This window comes from Loxodonta africana, chromosome 11 (genome assembly GCF_030014295.1).
Source record: "Loxodonta africana isolate mLoxAfr1 chromosome 11, mLoxAfr1.hap2, whole genome shotgun sequence".
Taxonomy (NCBI): domain Eukaryota; kingdom Metazoa; phylum Chordata; class Mammalia; order Proboscidea; family Elephantidae; genus Loxodonta; species Loxodonta africana.
In genome coordinates, this window is record NC_087352.1 from 56,371,610 (window position 1) to 56,398,854 (window position 27,245).

The window sequence follows — 27,245 nt, forward strand, 5'->3', positions numbered from 1 at the left end:
ATCCTTGACAACTTCATTCTTTTCCCAGTATGTATTAGCAATTATATCTTTCAACCCCCTTGATCACAAAATCAACATACAATCTTTCCTGATTTAGTATTTCAGCATTAGTGTCTTTGGTTGTGAGGTGGGGAGGAAAGGTGAGAAATAATTCCTTTACTGTTATGCTTAAACAGAGAGAAAGAGTAGGAAGCTGAACATAAGGAAAGGAAAAGATGACAGCATGACTAGTGTTTATTGTGTGGATGTAAGTCTAGCAACATATTCCCAAGGGATCATGTATTGAGTGTGTTTGTGTGTGTGGTTTTTAAGTTTTAAGATAATACCAAGTTTTGAAAATGTCCTACACCCAGCAGTCTTTAAAAACAAGATCATAAAGCATTTTTTATGCATAAGAAAATATAAGAACACATCTCATTAAAAGTATATCACAAAAGAGAAAAAAACAATCCATACGATTATGGAAGTTTTAGACTGATTCCTGAACCGATCTGTCTTAAGTCAATTTGGTATAATATGTTCTTCACAAGGCACTCCCCTTTATTTAAATTAGAATTCCCCCAAGCAATCTAATGCTTGAGATGTTACCAAAGGGAACACAAAAAATACCAATTGCAAAAATATGGCTTTAATTTCAGTTACCTTTATAGGTCATTAGGCAAAGTATAATAAAACATGGGGTAAAAATTTTGTCAAATATTTAGCTAGAATATGTCTCAGAAATTCCTTATTCCACGCACACACTTTGTTACTATTTAATTGTTATCACCTTTTAATGGAAGAAGTTACATATGCATATAATACAACATATGTCATTTAAAATGTATCATAATTCAAATTCACATTGACACTGGTGGATTCACAAAGGATACAGGTGCTATTGAAAGTGATGTGCTCAGGAGTGACAGCAGTAGGTAGTTCTGTGAAGATTACCAAATCAAAGGATGTTAGTGAACTATTGAGAATCTTTGGTGTCATTTATTAAATTCAAATTCAAATCATTTATGCTTACATCGAATACTTACATATTACATTTGAGATGAACTGCTAAAATGTATTGAAAAGGACCTACCAAACCCAATCTACTGCCATTGACTCAATTCCAACTCATAGCGACTCAGTGTAGGGCAGAACTGCCCCATAGGGTTTCCAGGGCTATAAATCTCTATAGAAGCAGACTGTTAAATCTTTCTCCCACATTGCTCCTGGTGGTTTCAAGCCTCCAGCCTTTCGCTTAGGAGTCAATTATTTTAACCACTGCACCACCAGGGCTCTGTAAAAGAATCTAAAGCTAGTCTAGTAAGAATAGGTGATGAATTTTCATCTGAAATAACAATCTTAAAGATAACGTATTTAAGATCCCAGTAAAATTTCCTGGATCACAGAGGCCCTTCTTACCCTCTGAGAGGGGTCTGCAGCTAAGGGCCCTGACTAGGCTATTACTAGCTGACCCCTTGGGCAAGTTGTTTAACCTCTCTTGCCTCTGTGACCTCCTCTGTAAAACAGGCATAATAGCGAGGTATTATCAAGACTGAATGTGCCGATGCTGTAAAATCCTACAACAATGCCTGGCACAGAGTAGGTTTATCATTATCTGCCAAAAACTTCATACCAAACGTGTTGGTGATAATGCAGTAACTATCCAGGAATCATTGAGTTGCTAGAATGTACACTTAAAATAAGGAAAGCAGGGAAAATAATCTCTAGAACATAAAAGGAAACACTGGAAACTGAGGAACATACACCCAGAAATTTAACCTTAGTCTTAAAAAAGTATACTGAGTACCACAGTATGTAGGGAGAACTTTCCAAACAGCAAAGTGGTTAAGTTTTTACTTGGAAAAAAGCAAGATTAAATAGGCATAAAAAGAGTCAGTTTATTGGCAAAAAACTATTCCAGAAAGATTCAAAGTATTCAAAAGTCCTTGAGGAAATACAAAATGGGCTTGGGAAAAAACCTCCGGGAGCATGTAGATGAAGTCTTTTTTCTACGGCAAGGCTTCCTCCACTCCCTTACCATCCACCTTGGGCTACCTTTCTCAGTTACCTGAAAGCAATAACTAATGCAGCACACCTCTTAAAAATTATTATGCTTTGGTCTTAATTCATAGGCAACTCTTTCACAGAAATGTAGAATCCTATTTCTTTGAGAGGCTGATAATTTAGAGAAAGGGCAAAGGGTAGAGGAAGCCATGTCATGAAATATAACAGAGAAGAAATACCCATTTGATAGCTAATCTTCTTTTACAAATGAAAAATATTGGTTGTTGGGCATTAATAACTTAAATCTATAACTTAGAATTGAACAGTATTCTAGTTATATGTATTTTCAGAAAATCTGTTTAAAGGTTCTATATTAATTTTTGTTCTTATAAAAACTGGGTGAAAACTGTTTAAGAACATAAGTTCAGTTGATCTTTTTCATATAAAATTGAAGTATATAATTTACAGCACTGAACTTTTACTACACACTCCATACGCTGTCACAGTGCTACTCTGTGTTCTGTGTACCAGGAGCATGAGTGTCACCTCGGAGTGTGTTAGAAATGCAGAATCTCAGGTCCCAGCCCAGACTCACGAATCGCGTCTCCGGGCGGTGCCCAGGAATCTGTTAGCTTTCCAGATTATTCTCACGTCTGTTTAAAGGCAGTGATTGTGGGGGCAGGGGAAGCATGTGCCTCAGAATCACAGGTGGTCCAGTGGGCCGGGAGAGAGGGGAGCGGAGGCATCTGTATTTTAAACAAGCTCCAGGGGTTAACCTGAAGCAGCCTTCAGGTTAAAAATCCATATTTTAAAAATATTTTAACCAAAATCTTCAAAACTTTCCCCATTAGACTTACATATTTAGCCTTATCCTGACTTTTTCCCCCCGAGTTGCCACTGAGCTGATTCGGAGCCATGGCGACCTCATGCGTGTCAGAGTAGAACTGTGTTCCACAGGGTTTTTAAGGGCTGATTTTTTAGAAGTAGATCACCAGGTCTTCTGAGGTGCCTCTGGTTGGACTCAAAGCTCCAACCCTTCAGTTAGCAGGCAAGTGTATTAACAGTTCCCACCAACCAGGGACCCTTAGCTTTGCTAGTTATCCAGCTTGCTTCACACTACAGGTGGTGGTGCCAGATTAGAAAAACATGTATTCTCACTTTTTCCTACTAAATAATTTGACAAACTAATTTACAGAATGTCTTCTCTATTCAAAAGAATGAATGTGACTCTCCATTGCTGTTTTTTAAAATAATTACTTCTTGCTAGGTAAAAGTTTCCACAGAAAGTCAAGATGTTTTAGTTTTTTTTTTCAATTTCATGCCATCATGGCCTCCCCTGTTCTACCCCCTCAATGCTAATAGTTCCTGCTTGTATTCTTAGCTTAAATCTTAAAATATTTCTTCGAGGGAGAAAAGTCCTGGCAGTCAGTGCCCATAAAGAACACAGCCTAGGAAACTACAGGGCAGTTCTACCCTGACCTATAGGGCCACTATGAGTGGGAATCGACTTGACAGCACACAACAACAAACACTTGTAACATTAAACTGAAATCAAGATTTCACACGAGAATATTTTTAGTGGTGATTTTTTTTTTTTTTTTGACAAGGATAACATGAAAAACAAACTTTCCATCTTAATTAAAAGAAACGTATTGTGCCTTAGCTGATTATTTTGTGAAGCGGATTTAGAAACAGACTTTTTACTACTCATCTATTAAATGGATTAACCAATTGCATTTTCAAATGACAGCAGCATTTGGAGCACTCTTAAAATGTTAAATTATATTCAGAATTATTATTAATCTCTATCTATCGGTAGGTGAAAAAAAAAGAAGTCCCCTTTTCCTTACCGAATGTCACATTCTAACATATCAGTGACTGTGGAGAGAAAAATCAAAATGTGAATGCTGATAGGTAACTATGAATAATTTTTTGTTCTTGTTAATATTTGAGAATGAGCATTTAAAAATTTTGTTCCCTCAAAGCAACCACTGTTTCTCGAAATGCTTTTGGATTTTCCTTTAGAACTCTCCAATATGTAAGCTACACATGAAAACTGGCCTCACTAGCCAATTATTTACCCATTTCACTGGGATTAAAAATGGCATTTCCTTTTGAATACCTACTTCAGTCATTCTCACTTAGCTCTAAATCGGAGATAGTGTTGTCACTAATTATATTCAAAGGAATGTATCATAGGAACATTTCCAAAATTATCTTAAGTAATAAAGAACATCATTGTTGGAAGAAAGGTGTAGCCTCTCCAGTTACATACAACTCATTTAGATATGAAACACGACTAATTTCTTTTAAAAAATCACGTTAGTCATAATTTATGCATTAAGTAAGCTGTACCCCATCCTTAGAATCATCTAGAAGTAAAGAAAATAAAAATACGGTTTTCACGATAACCAAACCTGAATTTTCAGCCGGGCAACAAAATAGCATAATCAAAGCAATTAAATTCAAGATGTTACTTTTATTAAATAAAAAAGTTAGACTATGATTTTTATACACTGTTGAAACAATGACTTTTGCTCGTCTAAAGACAGCAGTTCCCATTTCTTTCACACTATTATCTGAATCTAGTTGCAGAAAATAAATAATAGGGTACATTTTTCATATTTCCCTAGATTTGCCTAGTGTAAAGGAACTTCAGAAGAGGAAGGTAAGATGAAGAAGAAATGAAAGAGCATTTTTAGATACTGACAATAATTTTCCCTTAGAAATTGGATAAATTTGGCTTCTTCTAAAAATTTTGTACTCACATCTACAGAAGTGAGTTTCTATTTTAATAGCCCTAAAAGAATTCAGTGAGAAAAGATTATTACCATAATGGTAAAGAGCAAATACTTTAGAAAGAGTGAACAAGAATACAAGTGGAGATGTTTACAAACACACCTTTTAACATCTGATGTGGTACCGGCTACACGTTAGAATGAAAGTATTATGGTTACTCGATTGTAGGGTGCTGGTGGGCATTTGCAATACAGTCGACACATCTACCTCCAAAAGACGTGTAGATCCGTGGGCAAAAATTAGACAAGCAAAGTGTTGGGAGAGAATAAAACACAGGAAAAAGCCACAAATTTGAGAACATTATTTCTTTTTGCTGAATAAAAGGGGTTCCCTGAAGCATGGAAAGTGATCATCAGCAGGAGTGCTTCTAGTCTGCTATCTGGGGAGGCTTTGATGCGGATTCTGGCCACTCGTACACATCTGGCAGCAGGGACTCATATTCACTTCGCCATAGTCTTTCTCTAACATACTTGGCTTTGTCTTCAGGCTCTGGGTATCGGAAAGCCATTTTCTTAGCATACAGGTATTCTATAACCTGAAAAATAAATAAGATTACTGTGCAGGCTCCAAGTATTAACCCAGGAGAGAGAAGAAGTACTATCACAACACAGAAGAGTGAGCCCCGTGGCATTTCTTTTTGTTTTTAAATTGAAAAATAACATTACTTTGACTCATTTAAGAAAACTCAAAAACTATGGAAAGTTTAAAAGATAAAATAAAAATCATCTGCAATCTCACCATAAGTCTGACATGTCTTAAAGTTACCCTCTACCAAACAAGGAGAATTATTAGCATTTCCCTAATATTTCAATCCAACGAACAATTTTAAGTTCTATATATGTCAGTCTAGTAGACCCACTTGGGTAGCCAGCCCAGCTGATATCCTTCCCCCACAGCCCCACCGAAAGGGTGGCTTTGTGGGGCCCATGTCTAGGGGCCTCTTCACCCTAACCATAGCTGACTAGACCAGGGTGAAAACCTAACCCAAAATGAGATGGTGTTTTTGCTCTAGAACTTGGGTTAAGAGATACAGAAATTAGTATAAATGAGGTGTTAAGACACTAGAACTGTAAGGTCATGTAAAGTTAGGGCTAGAATGCATACATGGCAACTCACCATCACCGAGTGCCAGGCACGTCCTATGTGCTTTACGTGGATATCTCATTTAATTCTCACAAGACCCATGTAAGTACCATTATTCTCATTTTACATATGAGGACATTGAAGTACAAGTAGTTTAAATAACTTGCCAGGGTAGTAAAGTGAGAGCTGCATTTCAAACCCATAGTGTTCTGATTCTAGATTCCAGACCCTAAAACAGTTAAAGTAGATTACCTCTCAAATTGGCTTGAGAGGATTTCTGATCTTTGCTCCCAGGCCATACCACGATTGGTGGTGAGGATAAACACTTTGAGCCTTAGTGTTTTTCTATGTAAAATGAGGTAGCATGAAAAGCTTCTTCACAGGGTAAGCGCAGTGCCTGTCATATAGTGAGTTCTCAATTTACGTATGTGGTGCCCACAAAAAAGACTGAGGTCAAGCCATAACTTCGGAAAGAGCTCCCTTCAGCATGTAGACACGTAGGAGGTGACTGATGGCTATACGGGGGCCTCGTATACAGCAAACTCTCCTGCCTGTGGGGCTGAAAGGAGGTGACCAGCAACTGCAGGCTGGGTCAGGGACAGTCACAAGCACCTCCCTCGCCCCCCGCCACCCTTGACTTTCCTAACCCTTTTCTCCTTTGGTCCTAAAAAAGAAAGTTTTCAGCCACTGAAGCAGCGTATCCTCTACCCCTGAGGAAGGGGGGAGACGCATAACTCTAGGTCTATGATTCTAAACCAATGCCAAGCAGAGGTCTCCTCTATTCCTCATGTGTAACCTTTCATTTGGACATGAGAGTCATCTCCTAAGTGACTGACATCTTCCAAAATCTGCCCCATCTGTAATACCATTCTCTAAATTCTAAAGTTCAACTCCATTCATCCTAATCTAGGGATCTAAAATCCTCAATTGTTTTGCAGTAGTAAGGTGTTCAGGCTCCTTAGCCTGGCCTTAGTAAAACTCATATCTTCTCTCATGCCACTTCCCTATGGAGGCCTCAGCTTAGCTGGATTTGCCGTTATTCTCTGAGTATATCATGCTTTACTAATTCCAATCTTTGCTTAGCTTATGAGCATCAAAACAATGCAATAATAACATTATCAAAAAGGTAAAATCTTATGATCATCTTTACACAGGCTGAAAATGTGGCTGATAAATTCCACATCTACGCCTGTTGTTAAGAAAATCTTAGTAAACTAAAAACAGAAGTCTGCCTCTTTAAAAAGACAGAAAATACTTATTTCAACAAAAATTCTAGCATCACATTTAATCATTAGAATACAAGGATGTGCTTATCAAGCCAACTGCTTAACACGGGTCTAAAGTCACAACCAATTTAGTAAGACAGGGAAGAAAAGAGCTATATACATATTTATAAAAGAAAATGAAATTATTTGCAGATGATTCAAAACTCAACAATTCCAAAAGAACCAACTGAAAAACCATTAAAAGAATTAGGACTGTTCATCAAAGAAACAGGTTATAAGAAAATTCATAAAAAAGTAATACTTTTCTCATTAGCAATGGCCAGTGAGAAAATATGTATGGAAAAAAGAAACCTATAAACAATAACAAAAATTTAAAATTATCTAGGAAAAGAAGTAGTAAGATACATACCACATTCTGATGAAGAAAACATTATAAAATTGAAAGACTTAAAAGACCTTAATAAGTGAAGAGAGACAGACACTGAATGGGGGAAGGCTTCAGTACTGAAAGACTCTATTTCCCCAACTTAATTATAAATGTAACATTTACAAAATTGCAGGGTTCTCTATGAATTTAAAAACTGATTCAAAAATTCATTTAAAAAGAATAAACAGTTTAGAACAGCCAAGAGAATACAAAAAAGCCTAATGGAGGAAAACACACATACCAAATACTAATGTCTATTATACACACTATAATAATTAAACAATGACTAATAATAGACAAAAATGTTCAGGAACAAACATTCCAGTAACAGATGAAGTTTTCTATGTTAATAAAAGTAGCATTCCAATCATCTGGAAACAAGAGATGGGGTAGTCAATAATAGTGCTGGGGCAACTGGTTGACTATTAGAAAAAAAATGTTTCCTGTCTAACATCATACATTAAAATAAATCTCAAAGGGATTAAAAAGTTGTATGTTATTAAAATATGCAGGTGGGTATATTTATATTTTGAAGTAGAAGAAGGTCTTAACATTCATAAAAATTGAGAAAGGAGTTCATAAAATAAACAGATAATTCCATAAAAAAAAAAACTTAAAGAATGGCATGCCAAAAAATCATGTAAAGTTAACATAAATGACAAATAGGAAAAAAATCTATAACACAGCAAATAGAAGGATCGCTAACCTCGATACATAAAGGGCCCTTATAAATCAATACTAGAAAGTAGAAGGACAAATATCCTAATACAAAAATGAGTAAAGGTCATAAACACACAGTTCACATAAGAAATAGAATTGTTCAATAAGCAAAAAATTATTCAATTTCACTAAAAAAATGCTTTAAATAAAAATATATAATTTTCACCTATTACATATGTAAGATTTAAAAAACAGCTTCAGGTATTGGCAAAAGAGTGGGAAAACAGATAACATGTATATCTAACTGGTGCAATGTAGGTCAGTACCTTTTTTCTGAAGAGGTACTTGGCAATATATATCAGAAGCCTTAAACACACTAATACCTTCTGTTCTTGCAATTAGGAATTTATCTTAAGGGAAAACAATCACACATGCACATAAATACTTATCTATAAGGATGTTCATTACAGCATTAGTTCTAAAAATAAACAAAAACTAACAATGCTTAAATGTCCAAAAATAGAGGAATAGTTAAATTATGGCATAATAATAAAGATAATACCATGCAACATTAATGATCATTCTGAGAATAATTTTTTACTTACATGCGAAAAGATCTGTAATATATTAAGTGGAAAAAGCACAGTGTAATTATAAAAGCCAACTATAAAAACAGGCTTAGGTACATGTGCATACGTAGGTATGTGTATGTATGTATATGTTTACAGTGGAAAAAAGGGCTAGATGACTACAAACCCAAAATACTAATGTAGCTTATACTCCAGCAGTAAAAACATGGGAAATTTCTTCTTTGCACTCTTCTAAATGCTTCAATTTATCTCTAATAAATTTGTATTACTTGTATAATAAAAGCATTAAGATTTATGGGAAGAAATAAATTATTACTTACTTTAATAGCAATGTTAATAGAAACTTCCTGAATATTAGCAAGTGGAGGGTAAAGTCTCCCTCGGGATAGCTCTTTATCCGTCAATTGACCTGTTAGTGCCTGTAGTGAAAAACAGCATTTTACTTTTGTTTGTTTAAATAACCCAGAATAATTAGAACCTAATAAAATGGAAAGGGGGTTGAGAGAACAGAGAATAGTACTGGTAACATAATTCTCCTTATTTCTTAAACCACTGCAGAAACACTACTAAATAGTAAAGAATTAACCAGTTTTAAAGACTAACTGATCTATATTCTACTTAATACACACAAATCTTAACACAATTAGGATCACAACAGCTACTATGAAAACTGACATTAATATCTGTATTAATGTTTGTTCTTCAGAACTCCTATCTTGAAGTCTGGAGCTCCAACACACCAGCACTCCAAGTAAACCAGTATTTTTCTAATAAAAACTGCAAGGAGTTATAGTTTATGTTTTTGATAATGAAAAAAAAATTAAAAATTTTTTTTTATCATGATATGTTACCTTCAGATATATACGAGTACAATGCACGTGTTATAAATCTGAAACAATTCATAGCTTACAATAAAAAACTGGAAAAAGCATGATTTAAAAAGTTAATTTTCTACAAAAAGTAGATGGACAAATCCAAAAAGTTACTGATTGGTAACTTCTCATTCATAAGGCAAATTTAGTTAATGCTTGCTCTCTCTCTCTCTACTTTTAAGATCCATTCATCTTTATAATCCACCCTTTAAAACATTTACCTTTGCAGCTTCTAGGAAAACAGTGTCACAAATATGCCGGGTGCCACTGAGAATAACAGCTAAAGCCACACCTAGAATACATCGTAAATAAGTTATTTAGTAAAGTCACTTTTCAGATTATGAAATTATTATCAAAGAAGCCAAATAAATTCCTAGATTTAAGCAAATAATGGTAACTCACCTCCACCCCAAATACCCTCCCCCAAAACAGCAAGCTGCCAAGAGAACAGAAATCTAACACTTAAAATGGAATCAAATGATCATTGTTAACGATCACTGTTTTAATTATTTTTCACTGAAAACTGTAGAAATATCAAACAGCTTTTCTCAATTTAAAAAAAAAAATTTATCTAAACTATAACCCATTAAAAAACCTGTTGCCGCTGAGTCGATTCCAACTTATAGCTATCCTATAGGACAGAGTAGAGCTGCCCCATATGGTTTCCAAGGAGTCCCTGGTGGATTCGAACTGCTGACCTTTTGGCTAGCAGCCTTGGCTGTTAACTACTACACCAAATGCACACATTTCATTGAGGCTTGTTACAAAAGACAGCAGTTCCCAGTCTACCTATGACCCTCCACTTCTTGCTCTATAGAGGCAAGTACTTTTCTTTCTGCTGATAATTTTTATATTTTTCTCACTCCCTCTTAACATGCTTGTATTTCTTCCGAATTTTTAGTTTTATAGATTACCTATTGTCACCTTCTTGTGGAAAAAATGTATTTAGCTCTTTTTCACATTCTACCCTTCTCTCTTCCTCCCAATATAGCTTAGGGGCATAATTTTGGTTCTATCGATATCCGCTGTTTATATTATTATGATTTCATAAATACTATTCATAGCTGAGCTATGTATTAATACCATGATTACTTTTCCTTTTCTGCATAACTTTGTTTTCCCTGTAATTAATGACTGTATTTTCCCTTTACTTTGTTTCTTCAGTATTTAACATTCTTTCACCCTGAAACTCTCACTCAATTGTCTAAATCTTCTAGTATTTGGGTGACCTCACATATTCTACAATTTCGTCTTCTAGAATAAATCTCTGCTGAGGCCTTCTGCCTGCTCCAATCTGGTCTAGCTGCTCTCCATTCCAGATCTAGAGCTATCATTCTAGAAAATCCCTTTATAATTTCCTAAATTCCACTTCTTCATAATTTTTGGTTATTCCCTCTTTTTGGTAGGGTATATTCTTCTGTGGTTTGCTGAGAAATAGTGCATGGGAGATACATTTTTTGAAATCTTCAATTTCTGAAAATGTACTTCTTCCTACTTATTTGATAGCTTCTCTGGGTTTAGAACTCTAGTTTGGAAATAATTTTCCTTCAGAATTATTGAGGCATTATTCCAATACCAAGGCCATATTTTCCAACTACCAATCCTTCTTGTTTTCAACTTTCGCATTCCAATTGCCAGTAATTATCAATGCAACTCGATTGCACATTTGATCAATTTCAGACTGCAGCAGCCGATAAAAATCTATTTCTTCATCTTTGGCCCTAGTGGTTGGTGTGTAAATTTGAATAATAGTCGTATTAACTGGTCTTCCTTGTAGGCATTCCTATCACCAAGGATGGATATTATCCTATCACTGACAGCGTTGTACTTCAGGATAGCTCTTGAAACACTTTTTTTGACGATGAATGCAACACCATTCCTCTTCGAGCTGTCATTCCCAGCATAGTAGACTATATGACTGTCTGATTCAAAATGGCCAATACCTGTCCATTTCAGCTCACTAATGCCTAGGATATTGATGTTTATGCGTTCCATTTCATTTTTAATGATTTTCAATTTTCCTAGATTCATACTTTGTACATTCCAGGTTCCAATTATTAATGGATGTTTGCAGCTGTTTCTTCTCATTTTGAGTTGTGCCACATCAGTGAATGAAGGTCCCGAAAGCTTTACTTCCATCCACATCATTAAGGTCGACTCTGCTTTTAGGAGACAGCTCTTCCCCAGTCATCCTTTGAGTGCCTTCCAACCTGGGGGGCTCATCTTCCAGCATTCAATATTCTGCTGTTATTCATAAGGTTTTCACTGGCTAATGCTTTTCAGAAGTAGACTGCTGGGTCCTTCTTCCCAGTCTGTCTTAGTCTGGAAGCTCAGCTGAAACTTGTCCTCCATGGGTGACCCTGCTGGTATCTGAAAACCGGTGGCATAGCTTCCAGCATCACAGCAACACACAAGCCCCCACAGTACGACAAACTGACAGACACGTGGCCTTGGTGACAGAAACAATGCCGGAGATTGAATGATAGAATTGTGCAAGACCAACAACAACTTCATCACAAATACCTTCTTTCACCAACATAAACGGTGACTATACACATGGACCTCGCCAGATGGAACACAGAGAAATCAAACTGACTACATCTGTGGATAGAGATGATGGAAAAGCTCAATATCATCAGTCAGAACAAGGCCAGGGCCCAACTGTGGAACAGACTGCAAGTTCAAGCTGAAACTGAAGAAAATCAGAGCAAGTCCACAAGAGCCAAAATATGACCTTGAGTATATCCCACCTGAATTTGGAGACAATCTGAAGAACAGATTTGATTTATTGAACACTAGTGACCGAAGACCAGACGAGTTGTGGAATGACATCGAGGACATCATACATGAAGAAAGCAAGAGGTCACTGAAAAGACAGGAAAGAAAGAAAAGACTGAAACGGATGTCAGAGGAGACTCTGAAACTTGCTCTTGAGCATTGAGCAGCTAAAGCAAAAGGAAGAATTGATAAAGTGAAAGAACTGAACAGAAGATTTCAAAGGGTGTCTCGAGAAGACAAAGTAAAGTATGCGAAGAGCTGGAGATGGAAAACCAAAAGGGAAGAACACACTTGGCATTTCTCAAGCTGAAAGAACTGAAGTAAAAATTCAAGCCTCGACTTGCAACAGTGAAGGGCTCCATGGGGAAAATATTAAACAACGCAGGAAACATCAAAAGAAGATGGAAGGAATACACAGAGTCATTATAACAAAAAGAATTAGTCGATGTTCAACCATTTCAAGAGGTGGCATATGATCAGGAACTGATGGTACTGAAGGAAGAAGTCCAAGCTGCTCTGAAGGCATTGCTGAAAAACAAGGCTCCAGGAATTGATGGAGTATCAATTGAGATGTTTCAACAAACAGATGCATCACTGGAGGTGCTCACTCATCTATGCCAAGAAATATGGAAGACAGCTTCCTGGCCAACTGATTGGAAGAGATCCATATTTATGCCTATTCCCAAGAAAGATGATCCAACCGAATGTGGAAATTATAGAACAATATCATTAATATAACACACAAGCAAAATTTTGCTGAAGATCATTCAAAACCGGGTGCAGCAGTGTATCAACAGAGAACTGCCAGAAATTCAGGCCAGTTTCAGAAGAGGACATGGAACCGGGGACATCAATGCTGATGTCAGATGGATCCTGGCTGAAAGCAGAGAATACCAGAAGGATGTTTACCTGTGTTTATTGACTACGCAAAGGCATTCGACTGTGTGGATCATAACAAACTATGGATAACATTGCGAAGAATGGGAATTCCAGAACACTTAATTGTGCTCATGAGGAACCTTTACATAGATCAAGAGGCAGTTGTTCAGACAGAACAAGGGGATACTGATTGATTCAAAGTCAAGAAAGGTGTGCGTCAGGGTTGTATTCTTTCACCATACCTATTTAATCTGTATGCTTAGCAAATAATACGAGAAGCTGGACTATATGAAGAAGAATGGGGCATCAGGGTTGGAGGAAGATTCATTAACAACCTGCGTTATGCAGATGACACAGCCTGGCTTTCTGAAAGTGAAGAGGACTTGAAGCACTTACTAATGAAGACCAAAGACCATAGCCTTCAGTATGGATTGCACCTCAACATAAAGAAAACAAAAATCCTCACAACTGGACCAATGAGCAACATCATGATAAGCGGAGAAAAGACTGAAGTTGTCAAGAATTTCATTTTACTTGGATCCACAATCAACAGCCATGGAAGCAGCAGTCAAGATATCAAAAGACCCATTGCACTGGGTAAATCTGCTGCAAAGGATCTCTTTAAAGTGTTGAAGAGCAAAGATGTCACCCTGAAGACTAAGCTGTGCCTGACCCAAGCCATGGTATTTTCAATCGCATCATATGCATGTGAAAGCTGGACAATGAATAAGGAGGACCGAAGAAGAATTGATGCCTTTGAATTGTGGTGTTGGTGAAGATTATTGAATATACCATGGACTGCCAAAAGAATGAAAAAATCTGTCTTAGAAGTACAACCAGAATACTCCTTAAAGGCAAAGATGGCGATACTGCATCTTACATACTTTGGACATGTTGTCAGGAGGGATCAGTCCCTGGAGAAGGACATCATGCTTGGCAGGGTACAGGGTCAGGAGAAGAGAGGAAGACCCTCAAGAAGGTGGATTGACACAGTAGCTGCAACAATGAGCTCACGCATAACAATGATTGTAAGGATGGCTCAGGACAGGGCAGTGTTTTGTTCTGTTGTGCACAGGGTTGTTATGAGTCGGAACCGACTTGACGGCACCTAACAACAACACTCCAATACCTTCTAGCTTCCAGGGTTGCTGGTGACAAGTCCAGTGCCAGATTCCAGATCTTTTTAGGTACTGTCTTTTTGTTTCACCTCTGGGAATGTATACCTAATGTTCTGAAATTTCAAATAATATGCCCTGAGGTGTGTTATTTTCACTCACCATGTTTGGAACTTGATGAGCCCTTTCTATCTGGCACTTGGGTCTTTCGGTTTTGGGAAATTTCTTCAAGTCTTAGAATTCTCTCTCCCTGGAATTTTTACTATTCTGATACTATACCTCCTGGACTAGTCCTCTAATCTTCTTTTTTTATTTTCCATTTCCTGTCCTTCGCTTTATTTGTAGGTGACTACCTCAACTTTTTCTTCTAATCCTTCTGCTATCATACTTTTAATGATTTTAATTTCAAGAGCTCATTTTTGTTTTCAAAAAAAAAATTTTTTAACAGAACTCCATCTTGTTTCAGGGATACAATATTTTCTTTTTGTCTCCAGTAGAACATTGATAGTGTTTTTGTCTTTAAACTTTTCCTTTACTCCACATAATCCCTTGTTTTTTCCCCAAGTTGCTTTTTTCTGTTTGTCAGCTTTGGACTCTTTTATAAGAATCTCTAGAGAGATATGAGAGAATTTTGCAACCTTACGAAAAAGCCACTATTAAAAAAGGGCAATTACAGAATAAGTTATTTGGAATCAAGAACGATTGTTGAACTGACTGAATTGATGATATGTAATATTAAGCAATTATTGTTAATTTCCTTTGGTGTGATAGTAGTATTGTGGTTAAGTTAAAAAAAATACTTTTTTGGAGATACATAATGAAGTAGTTATGAATGAAATTATATGATCTCTGATTTGCTTTAAAATAACCCAGTGAAGGTGGGGTGGGTAGATTAAATAAGGCTGGCTACATGCTGATAACTACTGAAAGATGAAACATGGGACTTCACTGAACTATTCTCTCTATTTGTGTACATGTTTAAAAATTTCTATAATAAAAAGAAAAAAAGTAACTGTTGAAGTAAAACACACACTAAAAGTACAAAACAAAACAAAAAACAGAACAGACATAGATGAATGAGGAAATACCACAGAAATTTTACAGACTCAAACAAGCACAGGTGAAAACATGGAATAAAATTTACAAATCAAGGAAAACAGAGGATTTGACCATGGTCTAGTACAAGTGCCATAAGGAAAAAACAGAAATAATGGAAGAAAAGAAATGATTACAGAAAAAAAAATCCTTTGACAAAGAAGATATTTTTATAGCAAAATGGCCCACCTACACACAAGCATAAGAAATGGAAAATAAACCCAAATCTAGATGCATTCCAGTAAAACTTCAGAAATAAAAGATATACAGAAAATGTTAAATACTTTTATGGAGAAAAAGCTAGTATGCATAAAGGAATGAGAATCTCACTGATGTCAGATTTCTCATCAGCAGCCTTGGATGCTAAAAATGAACAGAGGAATGTTTTCAAAGGCCTGAGGAAAATGACTTTGGATATATAATCTCTACCCAGCCAAACTATCAAATGAGAAGAGAAAAAAAAGACACTTTGATATGTAAAAAATATGAAAAGCAAGACAGAGAGTGAAAGAATGCTCATGCACGGGAGAGAGAAGACTAAGAACAACATGGTATACAAGAAATAGTTTGCTGTGAAGTAGGATCATGAAGAAATGAAGCTGACAGGAAATTAAAAGAGGATTCATTATATTTGATGCTTTCAAGGTTTTATTCAGAGTGTGAAAAATTCAGCAATATAAAATTCGATATTCTACTATATTTATCAAATCACACTCTTATTTAGACATGAATAACATTTACATAACTAAGGTTTTTAGTTTTCAGAATCAATCCGTAAACAAAGCATAGAAGACGATGGAACACAATGTAAACATCACAAAACGACAAAACTCTACAATGTAGAAATATTAACTAGCCAAAATTGGGAGATGGAATGAGAAGAGACAAGAAAGCTAAACATGAGTTTTTCTTTTTTCCCTGTGATGAGCTAATAAAAACTGTCTTAATTTGTTAACAAAAATTCTTTCTTTAAATATATTATGTAAAGATAAAAGGACTAGAAAAACTAAAAGTAGTAACAAAAATTGAGCACTAGAGAGGGGAAGCAAGTATTAGAAGGCATAATATTACTCATATTTCATACTGGGAAATTCATAATACAGTCCAGAGTTGATGAGTCAAGATAAAGACGGATAAGTGTGTCAACTATGATGGTAACCATCAGAAAAACTAAAAGGAAAGCATTGACAGTGATTATATCTAAGAAGTGTGATAAAGAGGTACATAGGGAAGACAGTCCTCATTTTATACCATTCTGTTCTTTTTGCATTTTTATAAACCACATACTGTATGATTTCTATAGTAAAAACAAGCTTAATTAACAATATAAATAAATAAATCTTCAGTGGAAATAGAGCAAATATGAGGCTTGTTGAATTCCCCGTACTTTTATACCAAAATTCTATAAATTCTGTTGCTCATTTTAATCTTAACTTCTCAAGAATCCTCAAAATAATTTTATGTAATTAACTATTACTCTCTAACAAGCAGTGGTGGCATTTACCTGGAAATATATATGCATTGTTCCCTTGACCTGGCATAAATACTTGCCCATCACTGAGTCTCACTGGCTCAAATGGACTGCCACTTGCAAACAGACACCTTCCCTGTTAATGAAATGAAATTATCTTAATTGTGTTACTTTATGCGGACTAGAAAATTAAGGTGAATTCAGACAAAATTAAATCCTGTAGTAGGGCAGACCAATATATTACTTGGAAAAAAAAAAAAGTAAAGCATAATTTATTATATTAACAATCTTTTCATTAATACCCTTTCATCAGAGTAAGATTCGTTTTACACATAGTATATATTCAAATAAAGTTGAAAAACATCAATTAATAAACGTAAACAATCTTGACAATACTTCAATCGCCACTAAAAATTTTAAACTGTATATGGCCAATAAATACCATCAAAGATTGATGTAAACATCTGTGAATAAATGGGAAAACATCAAAAATTAAGCTGCTGTTTATTGTACCTCTGCTGTTTTTAGCTCCCTACCAGTTGCTTTACCATGTTAATTCAGTTAATTTAATCCGTATAAAAACCTTGAGAAGCTATCACCATCTCCAGTTCACTGATAAAAAGATGAGAAAACAAGTACGCTGCAGAAAAATCACACATCAAAAACTTTAGCAATTATACTAGAATCCAGATTTTTTTCATAATTTTAAGGCCCATGGTCTTTTTTTTTTTTTTTTTATTGTGCTTTAAGTTTACAAATCAAGTCAGTCTCTCATACAAAAATTTATACACACCTTGCTATACGCTCCTAGTTACTCTCCCTCACTGAGACAGCACACTCCTTCCCTCGACACTCTATTTTTGTGTCCGTTCGGCCAGCTTCTGACCCCCTCTGCCCTCTCATCTCTCCTCCAGACAAGAGATGCCAACATAGTCTCATAGGTCTCCTTGATCCAAGAAGCTCATTCTTCACCAGTATCATTTTCTATCCCATAGCCCAGTCCAATCTCTGTCTGAAAAGTTGGCTTTGGGAATGGATCCTGTCTTGGGCTAACAGAAGGTCTGGGGACCATAACCTCTGGGGTCCTTCTAGTCTCAGACCATTAAGTCTGGTCTCTTCATGAGAATTTGGGGTCTGCATCCCACTGCTCTCCTGCTCCCTTAGGGGCTCTCCGTTGTACTCCCTGTCAGGGCAGTCACTGGTTGTAATCAGGTACCATCTAGCTCTTCTATCTCGGGCCGATGCAGTGTCTGGTTTATGTGGCCCTTTCTGTCTCTTGGGCTCATAATTACCTTGTGTCTTTGGTGTTCTCCATTCTCCTTTGCTCCAGGTGGGTTGAGACCCATTGACGCATCCTAGATGGCTGCTTGCTAGCGTTTAAGACTCCAGAAGCCACTCTCCAAAGTGGGATGCAGAATGTTTTCTTAATAGATTTTATTATGCCAGTTGACTTAGATGTCCCCTGAAACCATGGTCCCCAAACCTCCACCCCTGCTACGCTGACCTTTGAAGCATTCAGTTTATTCAGGAAACTTGTTTTTAGGTTAGTCCAGTTGTGTTGACCTCGCTGTATTGTGTGTTATCCTTCCCTTCACTCAGAATAATTCCTATCCACTATCTAACCAATGAAAACCCCTCTCCCTCCCTCCCTTGCTCCCCCTCTCATAACCATCAAAGAATTTTTTTCTCTGTTTAAACTATTTCTCCAGTTATTATAATAGTGGTCTTATACAATATTTGTCCTTCTGCAACTGACTAATTTCACTCAGCATAATGCCTTCCAGATTCCTCCATGTTATGAAATGTTTCACGGATTCATCATTGTTCTTTATTGATGTGTAGTATTCCATTGTGTGAATATAACATAATTTATTTATCCATTCATCTGTTGATGGGCACCTTGATTGCTTCCAACTTTTTGCTATTGTAAACAGCGCTGCAATGAACATGGGTGTGCATATATCTGTTCATGTAAAGGCTCTTAATTCTCTAGGATACATTTCAAGGAGTGGGACTGCTGGATCATATAGTAATTCTATTTCTAGTTTTTTAAGGAAGCAACAAATCAATTTCCAAAGTGCTTGTACCATTTGACATTCCCACCAGCCATGCGTTAAGTGTTCCAGTCTCTCTACAACCTCTCCAACATTTATTATTTTGTGTTTTTTGGATTAATGCCAGCCTTGTTGGAGTGAGATGGAATCTCATTGTAGTTTTGATTTGCATTTCTCTAATGGCTAATGATCGTGAGCATTTCTTTATGTATCTTTTAGCTACCTGAATATCTTCTTTAGTGAAGTGCCTGTTATATCCTTTGCCCATTTTTTAATTGAGTTATTTCTTATCTTATGGTTGAGTTTTTGCAGTATCATGTAGATTTTAGAGATCAGATGCTGATCAGAAATATCATAGCTAAAAACTTTTTCCCAGTCTGTAGGTAGCCTTTTTATTCTTTTGGTGAAGTCTTTGGATGTGCGTACGTGTTTGATTTTTCGGAGCTCCCAGTTATCTGGTTTCTCTTCTGCATTGTTAGTAATGTTTTGTATACTGTTTATGCCATGTATTAGGGCTCCTAGCATCCTTATTTTTTCTTCCATGATCTTTATCATTTTAGATTTTATATTTAGGTCTTTGATCCATTTTGAGTTAGTTTTTGTGCACAGTGTGAGATATGGGTCTTGATTCATTTTTCTGCAGATGGATATCCAGTTATGCCAGCACCATTTGTTAAACAGACTATCTTTTCTCCATTTAACTGACCTGGGGCCTTTGTCAAATATCAGCTGCTCATATGTGGATGGATTTATGCCTGGATTCTCAATTCTGTTCCACTGGTCTATGTATCTGTTGTTGTACCAGTACCAGGCTGTTTTGACTACTGTGGCAGTGTAATAGGTTCTAAAACCAGATAGAGTGAGGCCTCCCACTTTGTTCTTCTTTTTTAGTAATGCCTTATTTATCCGGGGCCTCTTTCTCTTCCATATGAAGTTGGTGATTTTCTTATCCACCTCATTAAAAAATGTCATTGTATCTATATATCACTTTTGGTACAATGGACATTTTTATAATGTTAAGTCTTCCTATCCATGAGCAAGGTATGTTTTTCCACTTATGTAGATCTCTTTTGGTTTCTTCCAGTACTGTCATGTAGTTTTCTTTGTATAAGTCTTTTACATCTCTGGTAAGATTTATTCCTAAGTATTTTATTTTCTTCGGGGCTACTGTAAATGGTATTGATTTGGTGATTTCCTCTTCGACATTCTTTTTGTTGGGGTAGAGGAATCCAACTGATTTTTATGTGTTTATCTTGTATCCCGATATTCTGCTGAACTCTTCTATTAATTCAGTAGTTTTCTTGAGGATTCTTTAGGGTTTTCTGTGTACAAGATCACGTCATCTGCAAATAGAGATAATTTTACTTCTTCCTTACCAATCCGGGTGCCCTTTATTTCTTTACCTAGCCTAGTTCCTCTGGCTCGGACATCCAGCACAATGTTGAGTAAGAGTGGTGATAAAGGGCATCCTTCTCTGGTTCCCGATCTTAAGGGCAATGCTTTCAGACTCTCTCCATTTAGGATGATGTTGGCTGTTGGCTTTGCCCTTTATTATGTTAAGGAATTTTCCTTCTATTCCTATTTTGCGGAGAGTTTTTATCATGAATGGCTGTTGAACTTTGTTAAATGCCTTTTCTGCATCAATTGATAAAATCATGTGGTTCTTGTCTTTTGTTTTATTTATATGATAGATTACATTGATTGTTTTTCTAATGTTGAACCATCCCTGCATACCTGGTATGCATACCATGGCTTTTTTTTGTTGGGAGTTTTTAAATTACCTTTTCAATCTCTTCTTTTTTTATGGGTCTATTTAGTTGTTCTACCTGTTTGTATTAGTTTAGGTAGGTAGTGTGTTTCTAGGAATTCATCCATTTCCACCAGGTTTTCAAATTTGTTAGAGCAGAATTTTTCGTGGTAATCTGATATGATTTAATTTCAGTTGGGTCTTATTCAGGTTATGTGCTTCCTATTTTTCTTTTGGCCAATGGTTTATCAATTTTGTTAATTTTTTCAAAGAGCCAGCTTTTGGTCTTGTTAACTCTTTGAATTGTTTTTCTGTTTTCTATTTCATTTAATTTTTATTCTTTGCTTTCTTCTGGTACCTAAGGGTTTCTTTTTTGCTCTCTATTTGTTCAAGTTGTAGGGATATTCTTTGATTTTGGCCCTTTCTTCTTTTTTGTACATGTGTGTTTATTGATATAAATTGACCTCTGAGCACTGCTTTCGCTGTGTCCCAAAGGTTCTGACAGGAAGTGTTTTCATTCTCATTGGATTCTCTGAATTTCTTTATTCCATCCTTAATGTCTTCTATAACCCAGTCTTTTTTCAGCAGGGTATTGTTCAGTTTCCAAGTGCTTGATTTCTTTTCCCTGCTTTTTCTGTTATTAATTTCCACTTTTATGGCCTTATGGTCAGAGAGGATGCTTTGTAATATTTCAATGTTTTGGATTCTGCTAAGGCTTGCTTTATGACCTAATATGTGGTCTATTTTAGAGAATGTTCCATGTGTAACAGAAAAGAAAGTATACTTGGTTGCTGTTGGGTGAAGTGTTCTGTGTATGTCTATGAGGTCAAGTTGGTTGATCGTGGCATTTAGATTTTCCGTGTCTTTATTGAGCTTCTTTCTGGATGTCTTGTCCTTCAACAAAAGTGGTATGTTGAAGTCTCCTACTATAATTGTGGAGCTGTCTATCTCACTTTTCAATGCTGTCAGTTTGTTTTATATATCTTGCAGCCCTGTCATTGGATGCATAAATATTTAATATGGTTATAGACTCCTGGTATCTTCTCCCTTTAATCATTATATAGTGTTCCTCCTTGTCCTTTGTGATAGATTTAACTTTAAAGTCTGTTTTGTCAGAAATTAATACTGCCACTCCTACTCTTTTTTTAATAATTTTTATTGTGCTTTAAGTGAAAGTTTACAAATCAAGTCAGTCTCTCACGTATAAACTTATACACACCTTACTCCATACTCCCATTTACTCTCCCCCTAATGAGTCAGCCTGCTCCCTCCTTCTAGTCTCTCCTTTTGTGACCGTTTTGCCCGTTTCTAACCCTCTCTACCCTCCCATCTCCCCTCCAGACAGGAGGTGCCAACACAGTCTCAAGTGTCCACCTGATACAAGTAGCTCACTCTTCATCAGCATCTCTCTCCAACCCATTGTCTAGTCCATTCCATGTCTGATGAGTTGTCTTCAGGAATGGTTCCTATCCTGGGCCAATAGAAGTTTTGGGGACCATGACCGCCGGGATTCTTCTAGTCTCAGTCAGACCATTAAGTCTGGTCTTTTTATGAGAATTTGGGGTCTGCATCCCACTGTTCTCCTGCTCCCTCAGGGGTTCTCTGTTATGCTTCCTGGCAGGGCAGTCATAGGTTTTGGTCGGGTACCACCTGGTTCTTCTGGTCTCAGGATGATATAAATCTCTAGTTCATGTGGCCCTTTCTGTCTCTTGGGCTCATAATTATCTTGTGACCTTGGTGTTCTTCATTCTCCTTTGATCCAGGTGGGTTGAGACCAGTTGATGCATCTTAGACGGCCACTTGTTAGCATTTAAGACCCCAGATGCCACACTTCAAAGTGGGATGCAGAATGTTTTAATAGAATTTATTTTGCCAATTGACTTAGATGTCCCCTAAAGCCATAGTCCCCAAACCCCCGACCTTGCTCTGCTGACCTTCGAAGCATTCAGTTTATCCAGGAAACTTCTTTGCTTTTGGTCCAGTCCAGTTGTCCTGCTCTTTTTTGATGCTTATTTGCTGGATATATATTTTTTCCATCCTTTGAGTTTTAGTTTGTTTGTGTCTCTAAGCCTAAGATGTGTCTCTTGTTTTTTAATCCATTCTGCCACTCTCTGTCTCTTTATTGGTGCATTTAGTCTATTTACGCTCAGCGTAATTACAGATAGGTATGAGTTTAGTGGTGTCATTTTGATGTCTTTTTTTGTGTGTTGTTGACAGTTTCTTTTTCCCACTTAATTTTTTGTGCTGAGTAGTTCAGCTTTATATATTGTGTTTTCCTCTTACTCGTTGTTGTTGATTTTCTATCTGCTGAGTCTCATTTTTTTCTTGTATTTTATTTTGATGAGTAGGATAGTTAGTCTCCTTTGTGGTTACCTTAATATTTACCCCTATTTCTCTAAGTTTAAACCTAACCTTTATTTCTTTATATCGCCTTGTCTTCCTCTCCATATGAAAGATCTATAACTACATTTCTTAGTCCCTCTTTATTATTTAAATGTTGTCTTCTTTTACGTAATGACGTTGCTGTTTCCCTGTTTCAAGCATTTTTTTATCTTGATTTATTTTTGTGATTTCACTGTCTGGGGTGATCTCTGATTGCTCTGTCCAGTGTTCGAGTCTTGGGTTGATAATTGATATTGTTGATCTTCTAACCAAAGTACTCCCTCTAGTATTTCTTGTAGTTTTGGTTTGGTTTTTATGAATTCCCTGAAGTTCTGTTTATCTGAAAATGTCCTAATTTCACCTCCATATTTGAGAGAGTTTTGCTGGATATATGATTCTTGGAGGGCAATTTTTTTTTTCCTTCAATGCTTTATATAAATCATCCCATTGCCTTCTTGCCTGCATGGTTTCTGCTGAGTAGTCCGAGCTTATTCTTCTTGACTCTCCTTTTCAGGTGACTTTTCATTTATCCCTAGCTGCTCTTAAAATTCTCTATCTTTGGTTTTGGCAAGTTTGATTATAATATGTCTTGGTGACTTTCTTTTAAAATCTACCTTACGTAGAGTTTGATGAGCATCTTGGACAGATATCTTCTTATCTTTCATGATATGAGAGAAGTTTTCTGCCAACGAAACTTTAATAATTCTCTCTGTATTTTCTGTTGTCCCTTCCTGTTCTGGTACTGCAATTGCTTGTAGGTTATTTCTCTTGATAGAGTCCCATATCACTCTTAAGTTTTCTTCATTTTTCTTAATTCTTTTATCTTATTTTTCCTCAGATATATTGGTGCCAAGTGCCTTGTCGAAGAAAATAAAGTCTCCAAATTGCTGTATCCATTGATTTCAGTACTGTGCTCTTTGGTGACATAGAATAAATGTTACTGTCTCATTCAGTATTTCTAAGAAAATTAGATTGCCTGTGCAATTGAAATGCACCTGAAAGTTAATTTATAAAACAAATTTTTTTGTATTATTTTTTTCCCACAAGTGTCTCCCCCTAAAAAAAGACAAAGAGCAAGGAGAAAATAGTGATAGATCACAAACAGAAAATTTATCTTAAAATACTCAATAATACAGTGGCTGTAACAATGGGCTCAAGCATAACAATGATCATGAGGATGGTGCAGGACTGGGCAGTGTTTTATTCTAGTGTACACAGGGTCACTGTGAGTCAGAACCAACTTGACAGGATCTAACAACAACATGTTTAAACAGCCTCTTGGATTGAGGTAAAAGGTGATTTATAGAATATGAATTATCTCCAGAGTAGGATGGACAAATTATCATGTTATTATTAAGTGTCTGGATACTGTGTTGTCTTCTTTTCTCCAGAGCTAAAAAGACATACTATCCCAAGAGTGATTATTTTTTCAAGTATAGTAGACCCGTGGCATTAGTGGATTTAACATTCAAGATTTTGACTTTTTGGGCAATCTGAAGGTCTACAATGCATAGTAATTACTTTTATAAGACATACCATCAAGTCAGTTCTGATTCATAGTGACCCTATTACAACAGAATGAAACACTGTCTGGTCCTGTGCCATCTTCACAATCAATACTATGTTTGAGCCCATTGCTGTAGCCACTGTGTCAATTCGTCTTGTTGAGGGTCTTCTTCTTTTTCGGTGACCCACTAACTTTACCAAGCATGATGTCCTTCTCCAGAGACTGGTCCCTCTTGATAACATGTCCAAAGCATGTGAGACGAAGTCTCATCAGCCTCACTTCTAAGGAGCATTCTGGCGGTACTTCTTCCAAGACAGATTTGTTTGTTCTTCTGGCAGTCCACGGTATATTCAATATTCTTTGCCAGTATCATAATTCAAAGATATCATCTTTTTTAGTCTTCCTTATTCAGTGTCCAGCTTTTGCATGCATATGAGGCAACTGAAAATATGTCAGGCACACCTTAGTCCTCAAGGTGACATTTTTGCTTTTGAACCCTTTAAAGAGGTCTTTTGTAGCAGATCTGCCCAATGTGATGTGTCATTTGATTTCTTGACTGCTGCTTCCATGGGTGTTGATTGTGGATCCAAGCTGTTATGGGTTGAATTGCATCCCCCCAAAATGAGTGTCAACTTCGCTAGACCATGATTCCCAGCTGTCCACCATTTTGTCATCTGATGTGATTTTCCTATATGTTGTAAATCCTACCTCTATAATGTTAAAGAGATAGGATTAGAGGTAGTTATGTTAATGAGGCAGGACTCAATCTACAAGATTAGGTTGTGTCTTGAGTCAATCTCTTTTTGAGATATAAAAGAGAGAAGCGAGCAGAGAGACAGGCGGACCTCATGCCACCAAGAACGCATCCTTTGGACCCAGGGTTCCTGCACTAAGAATCTCCTAGATCAGGGGAAGATTGATGACAAGGACTTTCCCCTAGAGCTGACACAGAGAGAGACAGAGAGAGAGCCTATTCCGGGAGCTGGCACCCTGAATACAGACTTCTAGCCTCCTAGACTGTGACAGAGTAAATTTCTTTTTGTTAAACACATCAACTTGTGTATTTCTGTTATAGCAGCACTAGATAACTAAGACACAAGTAAAATGAAATCCCTGAAAACTTCAATATTTTCTCCATTTATCATGATGTTGCTTATGGGTCCAGTTGAGTAGAATTTTGTTTTCTTTATGTTAAGGTGTAATCCACACTGAAGGGTGTAGTCTACATATACCTATATCATTCCCTACTTGTGATGAAAATTTTGTTTCTTTGCAGATTAAAGTTAGTTCATGGTTAATGTTATACATGTTACCACATAATGATGTAAGAGAATAAGGGAGAGATTATTTTTGTGACATGATTAATTTTAACAGCTTTATAAATTAGACTATATAACATGGCACTTTAGAGGAGTAATGTTATATTCTCACGATAGCACTAAAATTGAAGATTTATAAAGATCTTGGGAATGTCCTCTAGAACGGCAAGATTCCTCAGCAGTTCACCTTCTCCGGGCCATCCCTTTCCTCCCCATAATCAACTCATAGCTTAAACATGGCCAAACCTTAATGATACCAGCACTCTGATTTTGAAGTCCAAGCTAGCCTATTTGTTCTATAAGCAACTGACCATTAAAATGGGGACGTCAAAATTTTTTTTTTACCGAGCAGCAGAGGGTGCTAGAGTAACACCAAGATATCTCTGTACTGAAAACTAGAGACAAACATTTAAGAGGTGACTGCAAGTACACAAAAATTTTTGCTATTATTTTTAAGAAGGAAGGCTGTTGTAAATTAAACTATGACAATGTTTAATTATTACTTTTTGAAAGAGACAGCACAATTTTAAAGTTACAAAAAATATAAAAAATCTGCATCTTAAAATTGATACAATACACTATATATCAAAACAGTCTCCTCGGGGAGTTTCTATTCATTCCAATGGTGTGCATTTATTATAACAACACTGATTCTAAAAATTAAATTCTTAAATACTCGAACAGTCTTCTAGTGATATGTACTCTTCAAAAGATTTAAAATTTTTATATTTTAGAAGTATTGAGTATACTGATCAATAATCATTGCGTAAGATTAAGGTTTAATTTCTTGGCGCAATAACCATTAGTTTTAAGTAGTAAAGACTGGTGAGTAGGGTGAGCAATCAAGCTAAAAACAAGTAATATGATAGTTTGGTAAACCAGTTAAGACAGAAAACTATAGAGACTGATTTTTTGGTTTGTTTTTTTATATCTATATGCTGACTTTGTAGATGACTTTAAAAGATTTCAATTATTACTACAGGTGTCATAATTATAATTATTAAGTAAAAGCAGCATAGTTGGAAATCACAAGTAAAAAATATTTTGACTATCAGAGAGTGACATAGAAACAACAGGAATTTTGAAGAAATACATGTATCAGCATAAAATTTTTAACAATGAGAAAAAAATGCTAACTGTATCAAGAGCATGAATATTATGTTCAGAAAGTTCTGGGAGCTCTGTGTTGGCAATGGTCTCCTGGGTTGTTTTATTACCAGTTCTCCCTCTGGTAACAAAAAGGAACACTGGACAAAAT

At 36.3% G+C, this 27,245-nt stretch overlaps 1 protein-coding gene across 2 annotated transcripts in view; it reads right to left on the reverse strand.

The window, feature by feature from the left end:
* Positions 1 to 579: 579 nt before the first annotated feature.
* Positions 580 to 27,245, reverse strand: part of ME2 (malic enzyme 2) — a 77,538-nt gene continuing 50,872 nt past the window's right edge. The window contains exons 13-16 of one of the 2 annotated variants that reach the window (XM_064294508.1): positions 17,012 to 17,114; positions 9,862 to 9,932; positions 9,089 to 9,187; positions 580 to 5,317 (exon numbers count right to left, since the gene is read on the reverse strand). In XM_064294508.1, the coding sequence (XP_064150578.1) occupies positions 5,150 to 5,317; positions 9,089 to 9,187; positions 9,862 to 9,932; positions 17,012 to 17,114 (441 nt within the window). In that variant the 3' untranslated portion in view covers positions 580 to 5,149. The remainder of the gene's footprint in view (positions 5,318 to 9,088; positions 9,188 to 9,861; positions 9,933 to 17,011; positions 17,115 to 27,245) is intronic. The other variant, XM_003406296.4, reaches the window with a different exon arrangement.